The sequence below is a fragment of the Rhipicephalus sanguineus genome, unplaced genomic scaffold (genome assembly GCF_013339695.2).
Source record: "Rhipicephalus sanguineus isolate Rsan-2018 unplaced genomic scaffold, BIME_Rsan_1.4 Seq451, whole genome shotgun sequence".
NCBI classification, from domain to species: Eukaryota; Metazoa; Arthropoda; class Arachnida; order Ixodida; family Ixodidae; genus Rhipicephalus; species Rhipicephalus sanguineus.
The window spans coordinates 134,484-158,612 of record NW_023615281.1 but is presented as its reverse complement, the minus strand read 5'-3'; the positions used below and the strand labels follow the sequence as shown (position 1 = coordinate 158,612).

General features: G+C 47.4%; 1 protein-coding gene across 1 annotated transcript in view; it reads left to right on the top strand.

The window, feature by feature from the left end:
- Positions 1-24,129, top strand: part of LOC125756234 (echinoderm microtubule-associated protein-like CG42247) — an 82,963-nt gene that overhangs the window by 20,325 nt on the left and 38,509 nt on the right. Inside the window, exon 2 of the mRNA XM_049411580.1 lies at positions 1,009-1,201. Coding sequence (XP_049267537.1) covers positions 1,009-1,201 — 193 coding nt within the window. The remainder of the gene's footprint in view (positions 1-1,008; positions 1,202-24,129) is intronic.

Genomic DNA, 24,129 nt, shown 5'->3' with positions numbered 1-24,129 from the left:
GCCCTGGGTCTTCCTTGGGTAAACCTCCCGTTTCGCGCGCTCCCCGAAGAGGATCTTGGAGGCCACGTAGAAAAAAGCGCGTGGCTGAGATCTGCTCCGGATGCGGCAAAAATTCCACCTGCTTACAATATATCACTCAACTCAATGAGTTAATTTTCATTAATTATCCTGCCAGTATCTAATAAAACTCTTAACTTGAAGCAGAACCACGGATTTCTATTTTTTAGAATACTTTTAGGAATATCCTTAAAACCGGAAGTAAGTGCTCGACCGGATATGTTTGGAAGAGTGTCGCCGAGTGCTCGTGCCATTAAAAAGTGCAATTATGTACTTTACGTAGAGACCGCGGATTATACGTTTGGAGCGTTCGCCAGTGGTTTATTGTTGTGTACCTAGTGCGACGTTATCATGTAATGAGTTGGATGTGTTAAAGAGGGATCATTATACAGCCTTATTATTATGTGACCTGGCGGTGGTTATAATGTTTTTCGTAGTGGCTCACTGGCGCATATGTTCCTCATTACTACACGCACCTGTGGTTAGGCTGCGTGAATCCTTGCGTTCGGACACAGCTGTTTTCAAACGAAATTTGTGTCATGAAAGCTGCAGAAATGCATCTTTCACTTAACAACATGGACGACGCACATCCCAGTCTCTCATTAGTATAATTGTGAATATCAAGACCCGAGAGGTTTAGTATTACTCGCCGTGATTGCGAGCGTTCATTTACGGCAGTTGACGTGTGTACGTGCCTGCAGTACATGGTTCACGCTTCGTCCCCTTCTACAGTGAAGGGTTACGCCGCTCAACTCTTTCAGCGAGATAGTGGTGTATAGCGAACAGTTGCGTTGCGGTGTGTGACAGAATAAAACGACAAAAAGTAATGTGCTCGAGTCTCGTTTTATATCGCGTGTAACGCGACACATAGTGGAGCACTCGCACACTCTTCGGTGCACAAGAGGGCTGTTCATAAAAAAAAAAAAAAAAGCCGCTGAAATGTTCACCCAGGTGCGGAGCTTCTCCCAGCTCAAGTACGACCTGCGGGACGTCAACACCTTCGTTCTCGAGCCGGACGACGACGACCCGCTGGTGAGGACTCGATCTTTCCACGGAGTTCGGGGCCTCGAGGACGGGGAGGAGACGAACGACGCCAGCAGTGCCAAAGTTCTGTCGCGCTCGGAGAGCGCCCCCAGCCTAGAAGGTGGGTTGACGGATGAATGCGATGCTCGCATGCTGTATAACGAGGTCTGCTTTCGAGACAGCCTCAACTTTTGAACAGTTGAAGCGTGTATGCAAGAAGCAATGTTATTAAGGCAAAAACCATACAGTGGCTCATGAAACCGGGCATGTCACCGTCTGGCAGGGTCTGTTGTTGACGGCACACGTGATATGGTACCAAAGTGTAAGGTGAGCCATGTTGCTCGATACGCGCGTTCACTTCGTTCACGGCATTTTCCAGCGCGAGAAGAAACACTTAAAGATGGCGTAGAGAAGAAATGACAGGACAGTAAGAACGCTGGTCTTCAACTGAATTGACATTTATAAAAGTGCGAGGCAAGAATTTCAAAGCGCACGCGTACAACAGAGAGCCTTAACAAAACAAAACGAAGCAAAACAAAACAAAACATTAGAAATAAATCGATACGTGTAGCATCGGAGGCGTTCATCGAGGAATTCTTTTCTTTTCTGCCGCCCGCCGCGGCGGTGTAGCAGTTACGGTATGTGCTCGGCTGCTGACCCGAAGCTCGTGGGTTTGATCCCGGCCACAGCGGTCGCATTCGATGGAGGCGAAATGCTAGAGGCCCGTGTACTGTGCGATGTCAGTGCAGGTTAAAGAACACCAGATGATCAAAATTCATGGAGCCCTCCACTACGGCGCGCCATAATCATATCGTGGCTTTAGAACGTGAAACCCCAGATATTATTATATCTTTTCCTTTCTGCCCAGAACGATTGAACTCACACATCAGATCGCAGATATGCAGAATGTTTAAGGCATCATTCCTTCTTCCGCCTGATAGCTGCTGAGGACACGTGTGCTGTCGAACAACGGGGGACACTTGCAACGTCTGCAATGGTCAGCAAGATGACCAATCAGAGCCTTTACCTGCGCGCGGTGCTATCTTAGCCTGTCGTTCACACATCTCCCCGTTTGACAAACGCAGCAGCTGCAACATGAAAGGACTATTCTATAAACCGCACCCAATTTGCAGAGGATGAAGCGTGCTTTTTAGTGCAAAGCTCGATCCTGTTCCGTCGATCATTGACAAACTGGCGCAAACTTTGCCCGGTGCTCGAAACATTCTTGAGGGCGGTGTGAAAAATTGTGCAAATAAGACACAACTAGCGAACGTTTGTCTGGTCGTGAAAGTGCAGTTTGCTGCCTACCACGGGACTTGACTTCTTTCACAAGGGTCTACAAAACGTAAGCCACTATTTCAGATGGTAAGCCTGCGTTTTTTTTTTTTTTTTTTAGTCGCTGCAACTGTTCAGCGACACTCGTTGCCACCTCATGTTCGCAGGACCGCGAGAGGGCCGAGCGCAAGCAAATGGTTTGCCATCTCAGCTGTCTATAATTTCCTGTCATCTGTGAAGGACTTCAAGATGGTTGCAGTCAGATAACTCTATAAACCAAGCGATATTTCCGCTTGTTTTCACGTCATCGCCTCGTGGATGTGCTTCAGCCCAGGCCTACAGGAGCCTGTCACACTTTATTCTTTTCCTAATCGTTCTTCTTGATGAGGAGGACAGCGTCTGCTCTGCACCGACAGACGCAATGAAGAAAGTTGAACGTTGGAAGCGTTTAACTTGCAACAATTACGGAATATGTGTTAATTTCATGCACGCACATCTGCTGGTCCGCGGGAGAACTAACGCATACGATTCCGCAACTGTTCCCACATTCTTAGCCGCTGTCATTAGTTCAAACATACGCACTGCAGAATACTTTCTGACTGACCATGGTCAGTCAGAAAGTATCCTAAACTGTGAACAGTGCTGAGAACTTATTTGCTCAAGAAGAACAAACATTATCTTCCGCACAGCGTTGTTTGGCTGACAACGCAGCAGAACACAATTCACAGTCGAGGAACAGCGAAAAAGAAGGTAGCAATATTTGTCTTAGCTGTATGAATGTTCACAGTGCACGTACTTTCCGAATTTCCCTAACTACCACCGAGTCAGTCAACATCTGCGGTGAAACTGTATGAACGTAACAAATAGAAAACAAATGTTGGGGCCATTCCACTCTGTGAAGGTGGGTGACTGGCGGAGCTGACATGCGCGCTCCCGTCTCTGGTATCGTCGGCGTTCTTGACAGCTCTTTTAGCAGTGTGCTTTTCTGGGCCAGTTGGTACATGATGACAAGTGAAGGGTTCCAGCAAGTTTGTTTTAAACGCGAGCACGCACAAGAAGAAAGGAAACGCACAGGACAAGGTTGGACTTACAACTTAAATTTAGTAAAAGACGGTATTCCCTAGAACACCACCATGCACGCATGCGTAAAGAGCCAACACCAGAATGATGTTAAAGGGTCACTAAAGGCAAATATTAAGTCGACGTTGATTGTTGAAATAGCGGTCCAGAAACCTCGTAGTGCTACTTTTGTGCCAAGGAAGTGCTTATTTTGAAATAAAATCACGTTTTAGTTGTCCGCATCGCGTTAGCGCACTTCAAGTCGCCCGCCTTTACTGCGCGGCGGCGTGCACTGGCGGCGTGCACCATTCGGGCATCCGGCAACATCACATGCATGCGGCATTTTAATTTTGTCGACCTTTCTGTCAGAGTCATAGAGTTTCCTAAAATAAACTAGAGGGGACTCTGGCGCTGCGATCGTTCAGCCACCATGGGAATGATGGGTAGTACACGGATTTGCCTAGTCTTTGTACTTGCGGGCTTCGAACGCACTTGTGGCTTTGTTTATTGTTGTGTTTTGGCGTTCGTTTCGGATAAAAGAATGGACCGTTGTGAGCTTCGCGACCAGATTTGAATTGGTGAGCCTAAAGAAGTTAAAGTGGTGAAGTGGAACTGCTGACTTTAGCTGAACTTTGTCTTGCGAGAAAGCGGACCCAGGCGACAAGGAGCCAAACGGAGCCGAAAGAACGAAGTTCAGACAAATCCGTGTACTATACCCATCATTCCCATGCTGGCTGAAGCGTCATGCGTTACAGCTCCCATAGACACTAGCGCCAGAGTTCCCTCTAGTAAAGTATTGTAGGAAACTCTATGGAGAGCGACTTTCACGAGCGTGCAAAACACACGCAGCAGTACGCGAAACCGAAACTACCACTGAGACGCGGGCGCGTGAGCAATGCCGGGCGCCGGGCGAAGCGCAGTTCGGCGAAAACGGAACCTTTGAACCACGCGCGCCGTTCCCCGTGGCAACGCCAAAGAGGTTCTTTTTAATGCGATACCAATTATAAGGACAGTCTCGATGGGCTTTTGCCGTTGCCGTCATGTCCCTCCGGTATGAAGTCCAAATTGACAGGATCCCCCTGCGCATTGTATGTTCTACCGTGGGTAAAAGCGCGCGAGGGGGGCGATGAACGCGGCCGAAGTAGAGATCAAACGAGCCGGCCCATTTCCGTCGCTCGGAGGGTGCATGCGATAATATCACCCCGCTAGGGAGGCCTGCCGTCGAAACAGGCAGGAAACGCCCCGCCCGTCTTTAACGACCATGAAATGACGCGAGGTGGGGGGCGGGGGGTGTTGTCATGCGAGTAGCCACTTTGAACTTTGAATCTAAGGGCGCGGTCGCGATCGCTGGCGCACGCGCCATCACGAAAGCCATCACAGCGGGCGCTCGTATTGGCCGCGAGATCGACCTACATGTGGCAGCACCGTCGCCGCGTTATTGTGGAGAGGCGGTCGGAGGCCTGTATACAAATGCACAACGATGCAACAAAGGTCCGGTCATTTTATGGAACAAGTGTCTTTTTTTTTCAAACTAATAATGTCCGCTGCCTTCCATCAATTTATAACAACTCCACAAACGCTCAAGATAATGTAAAAAGAAAGGATGAGGTTTTGCGTGAAATTATACAACATTATAAATGTAAAGCACGCCGTCGGGAATAATTTTGAACATCTGGGTACTTCAAAGCGTACCTAAATCTAAGCACACGGGTGGTTCTGCATAAATTTCGCCCCAAGTTCAAATTGCGCGCGGCAACTCCGTTTTATCACTGCCGTGTCATTCCATTGTCTGTTTTTCTTTTCTTTTTTAGGGACAGTTTGAGTACCGAAGTCTCAGACTTCACTTGATAGAAATATTTCGCTGTAGTGGGACCACGACCGCGCAATAAAATGACATCTTAGGCACAACTAAAGCTCATCATGAACTGGAGTGCCGCGGTTATACACCTAACAACAACGCGAAAGTGCATGAGCCTCGTTTTTGCTTACCACCGAGTCGCTGAAACGCTGCATTCACACACTATTTAATGTTCCTCATGTTTGGGACTATGCCAAGCGCACTTTAGGGTGTGCTTGAACAAGAATGCGGCACCAACACTGAAATGATTCTGGCGAATGAAGGGTACGACACCAATACACAGCCCTCTGGAAAGTCGCACTCACTGATTATTACAATGCGCATGCAGCAGAGCAAGCTCATTTGCTTCTGTACACCATGTTAGGTATACGTACGAGCAGTTAAACTCGCGCTAACATAACAGAACAAAGCGCCCTTTGAGAACGTGCAGGACGTACGCGCACATGCAAACACGACGTGGCTAGCAGACGACGCAGGGAGCAATCCACACTAGGCGCGCTTCAGCCAGTAGCCGCGAGGGGGCGACTCCGCTCGATCTCGCGGCCAATAGGGAACCCAAGCTCAAGTTTACGGCGCGACGACACACTCTAAAAAAAAAGGGAGCGAGAATGGAGCAACGGGCTCCGTTCCTCCTTCGGAGCCGCGACTTGCTCCTTTGCGGACAATTTACTCGTCGCGCCCTCTTGCGGCAAGCGCCAAGGGAGAAACTTTTCTCCTCAACCACGTGACTTGCGCGCGCGCGCATGCGCACGCCGAGTTAAATCGTGATTCCGTGCTGCGGAGAGCGGCTGCCCTTTCGCGCTCACTCGGCAGCCTCAGACCAGACTATATCCAGTGCTACCGATCTCGGCCAGTCGCGTGCAATTACTTGTACCTAGGATTGATGCGAGCAACACACGAGTGACGTTCATTGTTTTTGTTCTATGTGTTGAGTAACGTGTGTGGCGTTTTTTTTTTCTTTTTTTATATAGGCTCGGCGCGCGCGCGATGCACTGCATACTTCCGTGTGTCTCGTGTTGTTTGTATACGTTTGCGCGCGATCTGCTTGTCATAAATACAGTAAGTCCCGCTTCACAAAACAGTCTCTGTTTTAATGAACACCTAGACTGTACACATAATCAACTTTTCAGCGTTAACATACTGCTAGAGCACGCGTTTTTAGTTTTACAGCACTTATAGCACTAGCAATACAACAAGCATATAAAGCATGAAGTTAATTTTTACAACATTTAGCAAACGTGATACCACTGGACAGTGCATGCGTGAAAGTAATAACATATAATCCTGGAGTTGACGTGTTGAAACACCGTATGATTATGAGGCCGCCGTAGTGTGGGACTACGGATTAATTTCGATCAACTGGGGTTCTTTAACGTGCACCCGAACAAAGCACACGGGTGTCTTTGCCTTTCGCCCCATTGAAATGTGGCCGCCGTGGCCGCATTTTAACGTTAACCTGCATCATAATTGCACATATCTGAAAAATAGTCAAAGACTTCTGTCAATTAAGCCAAAATTCTCAATCACATGCGTTTGCAATTCGCATGCCATCATTGAGAATTAGGACCGACTTGTGCACGCGTGCAGTATGTATCTCTCGTTCTCAGGATTTTGCTTTGGCGTGCGAAACTCAACACAAAATGCGCTTCTAATGACAGCTGTGCACAGAGGGTAATCACTAACATTCTCACTCACCTTTGTGAAAAGAGTATTCCAATCTAACGCAAGACAAACCATCGCCACAACGACAACTACACAGGTCGCACAATGACCACAATTTCACACGCCAGGCGAATACCGTGACGTAACAGTAGCAGAGCAGCGTGTAGGTACAGCGTACTGAAATATTACAGAACACGTAGTGTGGGTAGCGTTCTTTCCATAATTCGCGCGGTGTAGCGCCAGTTTCTCTACTCAAGTAATCGAGCTGCCGCGACGACAAGAGCCACTGACATCGCTCTCGAAAGACCACCGTCTGGTGCGAGGCCATCTTGTCTTGTTTCTTCGCACGACCACGTTGTAACGTACGTATACACAAATGAGACGGCCGTACCGCATCAGAAGCATTGTCACTGAAGGGCTAGCAGTTGAAAGAATCCATGACCCATCGTCATACTTGTGGTCAACGCATGAACAGAATGTGAACAGATGTTAACGCCAAACCACTCAACGAAGTCAACGCGACGAAGGCGACGGAATCTGAACTATGTTGCCGATGTTGCGCCTCACGCAGTAACTATTGAAAATAAAGAAATCATAGAGAGAAATTTCATCTGTGGCCGCTGTCGGAAGATGGCGCTACTTCAAAATGTCGCGGAATGGTATGAACGGTTCTTAATATGGTCGTTTTCGCACTAAATTAATCACTCTTTGTAATTATTGTTCATTATCATGCGGCTTTAGATTAACTGGTGCGCTTGGCTAAGCATAGCTACTATTTAATAATGTCGGCGTATATTGTGACGCAGCCATGAAATCGTAAATAGTTGAAGAAAAATGACGCATCTTTGTGCCACCATGGTCCACTGTAATCAGTGACTATAAAGGCCAGCGCTTCATAGAGGTATGTGTAAACGTCTGTAGTAAATTGTTTGGTGTTGTAGGTTTTATACATGCGAATTAATTGTGTATGTATGAATTGAATGTGCGTACTATGTGTCTGCCTAGTGAACGTGTGCGTATCAACTTCCGGTGTCGTTGAGTAATCCATGAGGGGCCTACCTCCCCGAAATGCCGTGTGCAGTATCAACGTACGCTGCCTCAGTCAGAAACAACTTTTTTTTTAGTATGTTTAATCCCTCTAGATGGCGCCACCTACCACCTACTTCGCGGCCGCGGCGCTCTCATAGCTCCACTATTATATGAAGTTGAAATCATCTATCTATCGAAACTATGCTCTGCCGCGCCGGGATTGTTTTGATGCGACAGAATGTACATTTTGGAGGCACAAACGCGTGGATAACGTCGCTGCACCGTGTGACGCTCGACAAATAAAGACAGCAAGCCTAACGTACAGTCTCTGGGTGAGAGCCCCTTTGTCAGTATCCGTCTCTTTAAAGTGAACTCCTTCTCGCTCGCCGAGCGAAACGTACGAGTTCCGTCGTTCCGTTTCGCGAGGTTTCATCACTACAGGTTTGTCGCTTGATTTTATTGTCATAGCGTTCGATATTAAGCTCAGCGGGACCGTTTTTTGTGATGCCGTGCCGCATACTCTTTATCAGTCGAGAATCGATGCGCTCGCTAGGCCTAAATCTATTGCTCGCTTCACTGGCTTGGCGTCAGCCATCTTGATTTTGACGGTTTCTCCATTGAAAAGGGAGGAACGGTTTCTCCATTTGAAGACGAACATTGGGGACATCGCCGTTTCTCCCTTAAAGGAGAGAGGGTCACTCCATTTTTTTTAAGAGTGCAGCGCCGCGCTGCGGCTCTAGAGATGCTCTGGCGCAACTGGGGGCAACCGCAGCCGACTCAGCCTGTGTGTCGGCAGCGGGAACACGCGCGCGCGTTTCTGTCAGTGCGGGGAACTGGGGCGCCGTGCCGACAGCTTGGCACGCTGAAACGAGAGGCTTGCTGTGCGAAGCTGCATTCCCACGTTGGCAGAAGCGACCCCGCGGAAGCACAAGCAAGGTCCGAAGTATTTGTGTGTCGTGGCCTGCCACAACAGTGCAGACAACACCAAGACACGCGATTCACGTGTGAAACTGTATCGGTTCTCGGATGTCGCACGAGAAAAAAAATTGGGGGATCCTTAAGCTTCGCTTTTAAGAGTTGAACGCGATAGCGAAATCCGGTCCCTAGTGGGCACTTCAACAACTAAGTGCCCACTTATTAATTGTATTGTTACACACACAGACGCACACAGACAAACGCGCGCGCGCTCGCGCGAATGGAGAGGTTTTTATCTAAAGCAAGAGTCGCATGGCCTCCAAGATATACGCCGCGCATCGCCATCTGGAGGACATGAAGAGTCTCACAATGCCTCACAGATGGCAGCACATTATCTAGCGTATCTAGCGTAGCTATCTAGCGTATCTACCCAGTGTATAGAAATATCGAAAATAGAAAACAGGCCTTATATGTAGCTTATCTAGATATCACCGGGGCGTATGACAACGTTAATCAGGAACTTTTGTGGATATTGAAAGAAGTGGGCATAGGGGACGACTGTACGCTTTTGAGGGAAATATACCGAGAAAATACAGTTTGTATAGAATGGGAAGGAATAAGTAGCAAGGACAGCGTTGAAATTAGCAAGGGGCTGAGACAGGGATGTCCTTTGTCCCCGCTGTTATTCATGCTGTACATGGTGAGGATGGAAAAAGCGCTAGAAGGTAGCAAAATTGGATTTAATTTGTCGCACAAACAGGTCGGCACGATGGTTGAGCAGAAGCTTCCAGGTCTATTTTATGCTGATGATATTGTCTTATTTGCGGACAGTCAAGATGATATACAGCGACTGGCAGATATATGCGGAAGGGAATGTGAGGCTCTAGGACTAGGATTTAGTGCAACAAAATGTGGATTGATGGTATTCAATGATCACGAAGACCGTGCGGTCTTCATACGGGCCAAAAAATACCGAGGGTAAGCGAGTACAAGTACCTCGGAGTATGGGTAAATGAGGGGGATAGATATATGGAGGTACAAGAGAAAGTATCGGTAGCAAAGGGAAAGAGGAATGCTGCAATTATGAAGCACAAAGCTTTATGGGGATCAATAGGTACGAGGTGCTTCGAGGGCTGTGGAAGGGTGTGATGGTCCCGGGGCTTACATTTGGGAACTCAGTGGTGTGCATGAAGTCAGAGGTACAATCAGGAAAGGATGTAAATCAAAGGACGGCGGGCCGCCTCGCGTTGGGCGCTCACGGGAAGACGATAAATGAGGCTGTAAAGGGAGATATGGGATGGACAGGCTTTGAAGTGAGGGAAACTCAGAGCAAAATGAGATTCGAAGAGAGGCTGAGGAAATGAGGAAGAGAGATGGGCAGAGAAGCTTTTCAGGTATTTGTATAGAAAAGCGTTGACACGCAGTGGAGAAAAAGAACTAGGAGCTCACCAGTAATATACGGCTAGCAGTGCGGGCGATATGGCAACAGGAGCATTAAGCGGAAGGTCAGAGAGGCGAGAGGACTTATTGGATGACAGCGATGGAAAAGAAGCCGGCTCTGAGTAACTACCGAAAGGGAAAAAAACGAAATAAGGAGGAAAGGTTTTGATAATTCAAGGGGAAGCGCTTTACTGTTTGAAGCAAGGTTGGGCTGCCTTAGAACGCGTAGTTATAAAGCGAGATTCAGTAACGAAGAAGAACAATGTACATGCTGCGGGGGAACTAAGGAAACGATGGAACATGTACTGATTGAATGTGGCGATATTCACCCAGGTATACGTGTGGGCACGAGTCTACAGGAAGCCTTGGGTTTTTAGGGACAACAATGGAAAGCTGAACACGTCCGCGATAGAAATAAGTAAGAGACGGTTGGGGTATTGGTGGCAGAAAGGTAGAGATAAAGTACAAAAATAAATAATGGGGAAAAATAAGGTCATTCTGCCTTAAGAGGCAGAAGATGGACGTGAATTTATATTTTTTTTGGTATATAACATAGATTTAATCAATGTGGATAAGGTATTAGGCCAACATAAAACAAGGAAGTTTTTTTTTTCCTTCGAGCCTGGTGGCAGACATGTCACCGCCCCGTTATAAAGGGGACGTCATAGATCCATCCATCATCCATTTGCGGTTTGCTTGATCAACGCTCCTCTAGAAACCGGCGTGGTTGATACGTTTTCCGTAGTGGACATAGTTGTCCATTTTTAGAGTGTTTGAAAGTTCGTGTGGTTTTTAGCGGCGAGCTGAAACTATCCCGGCCTTTTCAGAGTAGTTGATGGCCTCCAAATGCGTACAAATGCCGAATGGGTCGTTTTCGTCGTGACAACCTGCTGAACAAAATGCGTTAAGGAGACTCCTTCGTATTTTTTCTGAAGCTGCTGCAAGTAACATCGTGGCTTGTGGCAGGACACCTGCTTGCCACGTGAACGGCTCGGGTCGAGCCTAATGGGACCGAAGATTTATTCTTTTTTATTGCTTCTTTACGATTTTCGCTCACGGACAATTTTCGCTACAACCAACGGTGCCGACCCGAGCCGACACCAGACTTTCTGCGACACGAGCTCTTAACGCTATCGCGTTAATAAAGGGGCAAGCGTGGATAGCTGACAGTGCTGTCTCGACTTCTATTTGGCGTCTGAGTTCATGCTTTGTTCGTTTCGACTACATGAATCAGTACGTAACTCGGCGCATGCACGCAGGGGACTACAGTAATGATTACTCGCTGTCTTCTTGCATTGTGAAAGTCCGTTACGGTTGTAGGTGAAACAACTTTGTATTTCGGTCCCGGTGTGTGAGACTACCGTCGTTGTTGAACGTCACACTGCGTTATACCGTTAGCGTTGCGCAGGTGGTTGAATCAATGAACTCGGCACATTGTCAGAGTCGGCGCCTGAAATTCACGCGTCGGGGGGGCTGTTTACACGCTGGAACGGATGTCTGTGCATTTTCAGCAAGCTTTGACATCGTTCTGCAGGTTTACTTGTTTTTGCACTTTAGGTGATATTTAAGCCGCTAAATATAACTGGCAGTTAATAATGCTTTGCAATTGCAACCTTGAAGAATCACCTTGTGACTTGCGCGATTTTCTGCGCCGTTGCGCCAGCAGGTATTATACGGCCGTCAATTCGATATCCTCATAAAAAGAGAGTGCAAGCAGACGGAGAGCGAAAAAACGAGGCGAACAGTTCATCTTGCTCACAGTGGTTAACGCTCAGCTAGCTGCCTCGCGTCTTAATCGGCGGGTGAAGGACTTGATCTAACTTCTCGGGAAACAGTGCCATGCCGTATAATTCTTTTTTTTTTCGCACGCGCAAACGTCTGTTAACGAAAGACACGGCTGCTACTGTAAGCACGCCATATCAAAAAACAATCATATGATTCGTAGCACACGCAGAACTCGATAGCGGCACGGCTTCACTTCGGAGTGCATGTGGACTGTTACGCTCTTGAAGTGACAGAATCAAACTTACGTCAAGGATACGTCCTAACGGTGTAATGCGATTGGGAAATGCATTCTCTTGAGTCGGGCGTCGTCGTCGCGATCGTCTTCTTCACCGTAACGTGTTTGACGACCTTTCTCCTTTTATCAAGTTCGCTTTACGGAAGTGCAGGCAGCTGAAGATCCTTTGAAGGCGCATTGCAAGCGGTACATGTGAGGCGCCGGAAATGCACCGCGAGAGCTCTGCACGTGCACGGAAGCGAGCGTCAGGCATTGGAGAGAAGGAACACGCGTTGTTGCACGCAGTCTGTATTTTTTGCCAAAGATGGCGCTGCCTGTCGAGAGCAGCAGCGTCATCTACGTCGGCCAGACGGGCCGATGCCTCAATGAGCGCATGCGTGCGCATCGACATTGCTGCAATTGGAACAGCGGGCACTTGCCCTTGCATTGCAAGAGTGTGGAGCACACCCCTTTTTTGGCAGTGTCTCGATTGTGGGTAGGAGAGTAATAGACTGGAGAGAGAATATGCGAAGATTTCCACATCAGGAAGTGGGCGCTGAATGAGGTCAGTGAACCTTCGGTGGTATCACTGATAAAGAATTTCAATACCTGGCGAAATATAATTTCCCATGTAGTGCACGGTTAAGTCGGGTTGAGATAAGAATAGGGGGCAGGGGTTGGAGCGTGTTAGATAGTCAAAAATCATTCTGCTGTTGGCTCGTTACGCATGCGTGCATGGTGGTGGCTAGGGAATACAGTCTTTTAATCATCTTCAGTGGTAAGTCCAGCCTTGTCCAGCGCGTTTCCTTTCTTCTTGTGCACGCGTTTGAGACTTGCTGGAACCGTCCACTTGATAGCCTCGGTGTCCTCACAATGAGCGGTCAACCCACACTTGCCACACACACGACCGCGCCGAGATCTACTGACGCGGCATCACGTATTGTACAAAAAGCGTAGCGTCGATTAAGTTCCTGCGCAGCCTCCGGGATCTGACCCTTCGACCGAACGAAGATGTCGATTGATGACGCGATCGTGTGGCGTCATGATAACGTCATCACGGATTCTGTGATCTGGCGTCATTACATGACGCATCGCTTCCTCGGAGTAGGTGACGTGGTTTTTTTTGTTTGGGGGCAGACTCAGACGGGCATCCCAAAATGAAGGAAGTGTTCATTTTACAGCCCCGATTTACAAAAGGGCATATTGAACCAGAAGGGAAATTGCACAACCTTGCGGATTCTCGTAGCTGTGAGAGTCGTATGAGTCTTCAATGTTACGCATTGCTGCGTGCGCTGGTCCACGATCTCGAAAGGGCAGGAGCAGCGTCCATATGTAACTTGGCACTGTTGACCAGACAGGACGGAAGCCCAGCCGTCCGAGCACCCTTCTGAACATCTTGCGCACGCTACGATGCGTGACCGTGACTGTTTCTACGAGCTACGTCTCCGCGTGCGGCCGAGCCTGCGCTCTATGTATGGCGTCGTGTGTGGTTAGCAGGCGCCCGCGCTCAGACGTGCGGAGTATTGACACCGGCTAATGCCTTATACGCGGTGACTCACTCGCTGCTGTGTGGGGACAAGTTCTCTGCGCGCAGTCGAGGCACCCACGCATGGAGTGCGCCTCTGCAGAGCGCGGCAGCGCACCGCTGTATCGTGACACGCGACGCAATTGTCTTGCGCGACGAGAAACCGGCCTTGTCGTGCCGCCGGCCAACACGCACGGCCGAAGCCACGGCGGCATGAATGTTTTTCTTGAGTTGGGCGCTATCGCGACTTGTGATCGCAGCGGTTTCTTCTTCTTTTGTTTTTTCTTTGCGCCGCCTGTCATCGTGCGTGTGCTTTGCTCCGAGACACAGATAGGCATCATCATTACATCGGCGTCTCGCTGTTCGTAACGACGAGAGCAGGTCCGTTGATGCATATTTAGGAATCTACGTCTACGCTGCGATGACCTGTTATGATATCGCAGCGAGGGCCTTTTCTCGCTCGCCGTTCCTTACCGCCTCACTGTTCACTGCCGGGCCTCTACTTAGCATGGATGCTGGGAAATATTTTGATTGCTAGCGTTTGTGGCTGCTGAGCCATTTTTCTTTGGGGGGGGGGGGGGGGGGAGCAATAGTCCGCTGCGGTAGTGGTTTTAATTGGTTACAGCATGCTGCTAAATTCTCAAAGGAAAGAGAACGCAAACGAAGTTGTCTGAGATCACTGCCACAGCGAACCAGTCGTATAGTTGTCTATCAGAGTGCTTTTGTATGAGTGCAGTCACTCCTGGTTAATGGAAACTAACCACACCACTGCACCTAAACATAAACGTACGTTTGCTCTATGACAGGATGCCGTTAAATTAAACATCGATTTGGTCGCATAAAAAAATGCTTATTGAAATTTAATGAGACCTTTTTCATGTAAAGCTAGCTTTCGTGCAAAGCATTTCACCCACGAAATAGCAGCATGTCATGTTAACAAACAGTGGTGTGCAAGCATAGTTTGCTTGTCTATGACAAGCAAAATGGGATGAATATATGGGCATCGTACATGCAAAACTAGACAAGAAAGGGGCCCCGCAACGCTTTATGAACAGACAACGCTGCCAGTGCTGTGACCATGAGTTTCCTACAATACTTACTAGAGGGAACTCTGGCCCTAGTGTCTATGGGAGCTGCAACGCATGGCGCTCAGCCAGCATGGGATTGATGGGTAGTACACGGATTTGTCTAAACTTCGTTCTTTCGGTCCGTCTGGCTCCGCTTCGCCTGCTCCGCTTTGTCGCAGGACGAAGTCAGCAAAAAGTCAGCAGTTCCACTTCACCACTCACCTTTATTAGGCTCGCCAATTCAAATCTGGTCACAAAGTTCACAACGGTCTATTCTTTCATCTGCAACGAACGTCAAGACACAGCAAAAACAAAGCCACCAAGTTCGTTCGAAGCCGTAATGAAGGTTAGGCAAACCCGTTACTACCCATCATTGCCATGGTGGCGGAACGATCGCAGAGCCAGAGTCCCTCTAGTTAATTTTAGGAAACTCTATGCTCTGATTCACCTATCGTAGGATGCAGGGAATTTACGATCCAAAGAGAGCTCAAATGGCTCGCTCGTCTCTCGAGAAATTACGTCATGGGGGGAAGAACGGTTGCTTGGGCTAGTCGGTGCATCGACATATTGAACAGCGCAAAAAGAGCGAGGACGGAGAGAGTACACAACACAGGCGCTTCCCTCGTGATCACGAGGGAAGACAGGGCGTTGGTTGATAGCATTCTTGTACTGCATAATTACGCGCCCGACACTGGGGCACTACACTCTAAGAAAAAAAAGCGTATACGTGACTCTTTTCGGAGAGTTCTGATTGCACGTATACGACTCCCTTTAAAGAGTCACGGCGACTGTCTTGGTGGGTCAGTGTTGGCGCGCTCTAGGAGAGTTCCCTGACCTCAAGGAAGAGTGGTAGGACTTATCCGAAGGATCACGCTACCACTTAAAGGGAGCCAGACGAATCTTGCGGTAACACTCCTACGAGGGTCAAGTGACCCACACCGAAGCGTCAAGCGCCTCCACAACTATTAAGCTCTCATTGACCCTTGCTACTTTGCGCGACTACTGTGGAAAATAGTCAGTCTTTAAGCAAGTCCATAATACTTGCCGTTCTGCCCAGCGACTGCAAAGAAAGAACAGTTCTTTGCATTATTTGAATAAAGCTCGTCAAAACAACACACCTTTCACAACAAAGTCATATAGAAAGCGCGAAAAGATGGTCTGTGATTTTCAATTAAGAAGTTTAGGTATTCCTCATTTACATGGGGTTGTATGAGTATAGCCAACTAAAATGTGTGATGATGTGCATAGTGTCATATGGTGCAAAATAAACGCAGAATCGGTACATGTTCAATCTTTATTCCTTATGATTAAGAATAAATGAAAAAGCGGTGTGGTGGAGGCATCAGACTTGTGATTGCTAGGCGTCGCTCCTGTACAGCGTGAGCACCATAAAAACGGTATCTGAAAAGAGAGGTGATATTATGATGAGAAAATGAATTGCAGTAAAGTTTGCAAATCTACACAATAAGTAGCTACACGGACATAATGAAGGCTCACAACAAAATAACAAATGCAAACAGGCATGGTAAGGAACCAAGTTTTTTGCCGTTATCGTCTAAAACAAACTTGCAAATAGTATTTGTAACACGTCACTTGGCGACAAACTTGCAGCACAAGATCATGTGAGCCTCTTGTAAACAACAAACGAAATTGGTTTAAGCTCCTTTGCGTTGGTGCCACTCACCTGTTTTCCTACGTCGTCTTGTCCAACCAAAGGAAATGTAGGACCGTGTCACAAACGAGCCTTGATAAAGCGCGCGCGCGGCCGCTTTCAAACGGCAGCGAAATAAAACAGCGCGAGCCGCTCTCCCAAGATGCGCGAACGTCGAAAAAACAAGCATAAAAAAGCGCCGACGCGCCGCATCCTCCTCACCCACTCGAGCCAGACGCAGACAACCCGATCAAACGCTCGGCAAAGCCTGGATGTTTCCAGAAGGAAGGGGGGACGCATCACCGAGCGACGCCGCCGCGAGTAGAACTGGCGAGAGAAATCTCGAACTATCCTTAGCCTTGGCTGTACTGCACGCCGAAGAACCCTCCCGACGCTTCTAGAAACCGGGGGGGAAGGGAAAAGCGTGAAAACGACGACCAGTCAGGCAGACAGTCGGACAGGAGTGAGTGAGTCAGTCGGCCCGGTGATGGTGAAGGTACGGTAAGTGTGGCTCCGTTAGCAAAAGAAGGTTTATGGTGGTGTGCGGTCAGTTGATCGTCGATCTGGAAGAATTGTGAGCCGTGACAAGTTAGACGACGGTTGAACTGCGACAGACACCGCTGGGGTTGGCGTGAGTTTCCTTGAAGAGAAGCATTCGATTACCGTCCAGAATTGTGGACTGGATACGCCATTGATATTCTGGACTTTAACTGTCCTTGAATAGTTGTAATGCATGCGATTGCATTTGTAGCGTGTGATATGTTTGTTTAGTTCCCGTTGTGTAAACACCATCTGAGTTATATTCTGAAACTGTAACTCGTACCAGCCGAGTGTGCATGTGTTTGCGATATTTGTATTGCCTTAGCTGAGAATATATTTCGTTTCGCTTGTGTTATCGACTCTCGGCTCTGACTCGGTCTTTGGACCACAAACAGCGTTCGCTGGCGCACCAAAAGGACCAACTCTAAATTGTCTGCGCTTTCGTGGTGCGTTTTCGAAGGGCCGTCACGCCAGCCTTTAGAATCCGCCCGGCGATTGCCATCCCGATTAACGGGATTAGTGACAGACCGACTGCTCGTTCGGTTGACAGGGCGAACACCGCTGTTGATTTTCCCATCACGAGCGGTGAGGCGTCAGACCAAGCGACACCGTTTTCCCCAGTGTGGCTGTCAACTAGAGTGAAGAGACGGGAGAAGGGATCCGAGACTCTGGGAATAACCACAACATACACACTGTTTTTGTATTTAAAACCACCTTTGTTCAACAAACCGTTACTGTACACACATCTGACACGAGTGTTTCGTTCAATATAATTTCCCAACGAAAACTAATTTTCACGTAAAAGGCAGCGGGAACATCGTTTCGCAATAGGCAATTGCTATGCACGAATGAAAGCACTTCTTTTCTGAGAAATCGCTTCAAAATTTGGTTTCAGAATAAGCACGGCTTTGCGCCAGCATATTCCGACACCCAAGCGCATCCTCCGGCAGTCAGGTGCACGCCGTGAGCGGTTACTGACCGCATGTTTTACTAACGTAACCTATTCTTAAATACTCAGCAAACACATTCGAGTACGAGCGCCCGAACGACACCCAACGCGCGCGGACGCCGTCTACGCCGAGATCAGACATGTCGTATGCTAGAATTAGCGCACATAACTCCTACAGTCACGTACGCTCACTTGATTCTGTTATAGCGTCATCGCAGATGTTGACAAACCACGAAAACAGCAAACAGAAACAAAGGAAAAAAGTGCACGGCGGCGACCGCAAGAACCCGCGCCGTCGAAAGTCTCTAGCGTTTTCGCCTTACCGGCGAGGCGTGTCCAACTTAGGTGACTAACGCGTACGTGCTGGAAGCATCCTACTATATCTGCGCCTCAAACTACCGTCTTTATGCCAAGAAAAACCACGATATATGGTTCGTCGAAGCGTTCTTGGGACGGGGATTTTTTTCACGTTCCCACGCGCGGAAGCACGCCGCACACTCAAGGTTGATGAAAATGTTGTTATGAGTAGCCTAAAGCGCATCTCAAAACGACATCTTGCACCTTCAGCAGTGCAGACACCATGTGCGATCAGCAAGAAATGACCCTTGATAATTGTTTGCATCGCTTATTTTATGGGAGCTGTACAGCACCACGCGCGTACGGTGTCAACGCGTTAACAGACGCTTTAGTTGGGCATCCGCAGCAGCCCCGCGGGCGCAGGCTGCTGCTGGAAATGGCTGGCAGATAACTTCTGCAGAGCTGCTGCAGACGCCCAGCTAAAGCTGTATAATTAGTAACCTACGAAAGCAGTACACTCACCGTTAACGGGCGCACGTTTTCCGTGTCCGCACCTCCATGAATATTCCGCCCTCCAAGCGTGACTTCGAGCACGGAGCCGGGCGTCAACGCTACCGAAGATGCGTATTTATGTTCGAACACAAAACTGCACGACAGGCAACTGACCAGGGTTGCCGTGGGTAGATTCGAAAAGGAGCCAGAATTCAAGCTAAAAGTAGCCAAAGTAGCCACGTCTTTTGCTCTTATCGCCAAACTTGTAGCAAATGGCAGAAAAGCGGTATTTTGAAAATAGTTTTTGTTATTGAACAATAATAATACCATTTTGTGTCAGCAATAAAATAGCATACGAGCACAGTTTTTTCTCCTCTTGCCTGGCCTTCAAGCCATAAGCAAATTGCAAATAAATGAACAATTACCTTCATACAGTCTATATAGAATAGATAGAGTAATTGCCAGAGACAGAGTAAGATTGGAAACGTTCCAGCCAACCATTCAGTAGGAGTATTAATCGTAAAAGCAGTCGTGCTTGAAGTCGACCAGCTTCAAGAAGTGATATCTGCTCGAAGATGACCGGTCCAGCTTCATTTTGTATCGGATCTCTGTTTTTGTCAAGGTCACACGAGAACACACGCCGTGCATCAGCACTACAAAACTGGCTCGTATAGCGTCGGCACCGATGGCGGGCAGCGTGAACAGCGTGCTAGCCACGCGTATGCCAACATGCGCGCAATTTCGTCAGTTTTGATCTTAGCCAAAAGGCATACTTAAATTTCATCTTTAATTTGTAAGGTATATTTGCAATTTCATAATTTTTATTTAAATTCATAAAACCACCGAATTCTTGGCCAATCCTCCATAGTGGGTGTGACACTGACTAGGCGAACAAGAACATCACTCCGTCACGGCAGGCGCACCGCGCGTTGCGTTCAGGTGCCTCGATGAGCACCAGACTCATGGCGGGGCTAGGACACGCGCATACACTGGCTGACGCGTCAGAAAAAGCTTGGAAACAAAGGGTAGTCGTCAGGCTCGCTCGGTATTTTATCTGCAGATAATGAGAAAGAATGGCCACTGGATGCGCTAAAATAGAGGTTCAAAGTAGCCAGAAAGTAGCCATGGCGCCAACCTGAAATTTTTGTCGCCAGACTGGGTCGTAAAGTAGCCAATTTGGCGCAAAGTAGCCACCAACGGCAACCCTGCAACTGACGCAACCCGCGCAACCGAAGCAACGCATTCCAAAAGACCGAGCAGACTGAGAGAGGAGGCCGAGGCGCGGCGCCAGCCCGGCTGGCTCCGTCGCGAGGGAGGCGAGCCACCGCGCCAAAACGGCGCCGAACGGCAAACGCGCGATACGTATGGCGCATACGACGGCGCCTTCATCACGGAAGTCAATCGAAACGCGCTTCAGGGGAGTCCCGTGACTCCAGCCCAAATGCTCTCTTTCTCTTCATCTACCTTCCAAAATGGGTCAAATGGACACCCGAAGAGAGTCACGCGGCCTTAGCTCTCTTTTGACTCGTTTTTTTCTTAGAGTGTAGCGCGCTCGTTGTCATACCGACAGTGGGCCGACACTTTCAAAGAAAAATAGAAGAGAACGTCTCTAGGCCATGACTCACGCGTACGTAGCTTGTCGTCGCCCTTGTGGTGTATTTTGTGCGTTTAATTGCTGACAGTGTCAGCCAGCGCCTCTCGTAGCCAAGGCGGCGAGTGTGCATCACTCTTCTTGCCAGGGGGCGTCACGTGGCACGTCACAATCTTTGCACGATGTGGCACTTGACCAATAAGCTCTACGAGTGGTGTTGGCTGCCACTTAACGCTCAGAAACATGTTGAACTCAGTATGAATTATTACTAAAAGTGTAGATGGAACCAAATTTTTCGGTCAAGGTTCCTTCCGGCATATTAAGATGCTCTGCCTGGCCATTTGCATCTTCCCTACTGAAAAAACCTATATGGTTTCATACAGGACCCATATGTTTTCATACCGGACCCATATAGCGCTATATAGGACCCATACAGGACCCATATAGCGCTATATAGGACCCATACAGGACCCATATAGCGCTATATAGGACCCATACAGGACCCATATAGTGCTATATAGGACCAATGTAGGACCTATAAATGGCCCATATGGTGCTATATAGGACCAATGTAGGACCCATACAGGACCCATATTGTGCTATATAGGACCAACGTAGGACCTATAAATGCCCCATATAGTGCTATATAGGACCAATCTAAGACCTATAAAGACCCATACAGTGCTACATAGGACCCAAATGGGACCTATAAATGATCCGTATGGTGGTATGCAGGGCCCAGAAGACCGAATGTAAGACCTCGACAGGGCGCCCTACATAGACCCACAAGGTTTACTGTAGGACCTATATAGGATTTATTATTATTGTACCGAATATGTAGGGCCTGAGTAAGACTCCGTTGGTACTGAAGTGCATAAAATTACCAGAATTTAGTTTCTCAGCTCTATGCCATTTCATGAAGTCATGATATTAATTCGTTTATTTATTTATTTATTATTTATCAATTAACCATTTAACAAGTATTAGATATACGACATGCAAATATATATCCTAAAGTTTATTAGAGAGATATAAGTGGTACTCCATGGTTATAAAACTTCGAGGGGACCACGCAAAACCGTCGCTTTGTTTCCTGGGAGAATGGCACAACTCACCACGGGGCATCGGCCACGAAATGTGCGGCAATATAATTTGTTAAAAAAAAGAGAAAGAAGGGGGGGAGGAAATGCCAAAAAGATAATCTATTGGGAACTAAAAAATATTTGCGGTAATTTTGGTTTCTTTTAATGCTACTTAAACTAATGTTAAATAATTGAAATAATTAAATCAATATAGATAACATAAATAAATAAATGAATGATAATATTTTTAGATGCACCATAATTGGTAAACTAAGAATATGGTCGAGTAAAGTTGCAAGGCATGCTTGTGGCTTGTTCTACCATAGTTATCATACCTTTGTGCTAACATAGTTATTCAAAAATAAGAACATGGGAGAGATGTGGCACATTGCCTTGCCCAAGAACTGGGTACAGACTGACTGGAAGCCCGTGGACGACTCTGCATTTCTCCAAGAAAGATAAAATAAATATTTAAAAAAATGACAGCAAAGCATTAATCGTAGGAGGTCTGAGCGAACAATTATTCTCAACTTAACAAAAAAATCGAATCCATCGCGCGTCTTCTTTCCTAAAAAACAAGTCCAAAAAAATGCCTGCCATAAAAACGAAACCGAAACCGCGTTTGCATGAGCCTCTTGTCAGAAGGCCTCTTGTCAATACTTGGCTTAGTATGTCGTGCACGTGTGGCAGAAGAGCTTGTAATTCTCAACGTTTTGTTTCCTGTGCGTCCATCTAAACCTTCAAAAACATCTTGTCGTACTTGCACGAGAAACCATTCTCACTGCCAGAGCATAAAGCTTCGTTATACCGAACTGTTCTCGAAACAAAATTACCAGGAACTTTCAGTTGAAGATTACATGCACTCATCAAAACGGTTCATCTTAGTGTTTGGACGACACAAACTCGCACTGTCATGATCAATACTTGGCTTAGTTTGTCCTGCACGAGTGGCAGAAGAGTATGTAATTCTCAATGTTTTGTTTCCTGTGTGTCCATCTAAACCTTCGAAAACATCCTGTCGTACTTACACGAGAAACCATTCTCACTGCCAGAGCATACAGCTTCGTTGTACTGAACTGTTCTCGAAACAAAATTACCAGCAACTTTCAGTTGAAGATTACATGCACTCATCAAAACGGTTCATCTGAGTGTTTGGACGACACAAACTCCCAATGTCGTGATCAATACTTGGCTCAGTCTGTCGTGCACGAGTGGCAGATGAGCACGTAATTCTCAACGCTTTGTTTCCTGTGCATCCATCTAAACCTTCGAAAACATCTTGTCGTACATGCACAAGAAACTACTCTCGCTGCCAGAGCATAAGGCTTCGTTGTACCGATCTGTTCTCGAAACAAAATTACCAGCTACTTTCAGTTGAAGATTAAATGCACTCATCAAAACGGTTCATTCGAGTGTTTGGACGACACAAACTGGCACTGTTTTGATCAATACTTGGCTTAGTTTGTCGTGCACAAGTGGCAGAAGAGTACGTAATTCTCAACGTTTCGTTTCCTGTGTGTCTATCTAAACCTTCGAAAACATCTTGTCGTACTTCCACGAGAAACTACTCTCACTGCCAGATTATAAGGCTTCGTTGTACCGAACTGTTATTCGAAACAAGGTTGCCAGGAACCTTCCGTTGAAGATTACATGCATTCATCAAAACGGTTCATCTGAGTCTTTGGACGACACAAACTGGCACTGTTTTGATCAATACTTGGCTCAGTTTGTCGTGCACGAGTGGCAGAAGAGTACCTGTTTTGATCAATACTTGGCTTAGTTTGTCGTGCACAAGTGGCAGAAGAGTACGTAATTCTCAACGTTTTGTTTCCTGTGTGTCTATCTAAACCTTCGAAAACATCTTGTCGTACTTCCACGAGAAACTACTCTCACTGCCAGAGCATAAGGCTTCGTTGTACCGAACTGTTATTCGAAACAAGATTGCCAGGAACTTTCCGTTGAAGATTACATGCACTCATCAAAACGGTTCATCTGAGTCTTTGGACGACACAAACTGGCACTGTTTTTGATCAATACTTGGCTTAGTTGTCGTGCACGAGTGGCAGAAGAGTATGTAATTCTCAACGCTTTGTTTCCTGTGCATCCATCTAAACCTTCGAAAACATCTTGTCGTACTTCCACGAGAAACCATTCTCACTGCCAGAGCATACAGCTTCGTTGTTCTGAACTGTTCTCGAAACAAAATTACCAGCAACTTTCAGTTGAAGATTACATGCACTCATCAAAACGGTTCATTCGAGTGTTTGGTCGACACAAACTGGCACTGTTTTGATCAATACTTGGCTTAGTTTGTCGTGCACGAGTGGCAGAAGAGTACGTAATTCTCAATGTTTTGTTTCCTGTGTGTCCATCTAAACCTTCGAAAACATCTTGTCGTACTTCCACGAGAAACCATTCTCACTGCCAGAGCATACAGCTTCGTTGTTCTGAACTGTTCTCGAAACAAAATTACCAGCAACTTTCAGTTGAAGATTACATGCACTCATGAAAACGGTTCATTCGAGTGTTTGGACGACACAAACTCCCACTGTCGTGATCAATACTTGGCTTAGTTTGTCGTGCACGAGTGGCAGAAGAGTACGTAATTCTCAATGTTA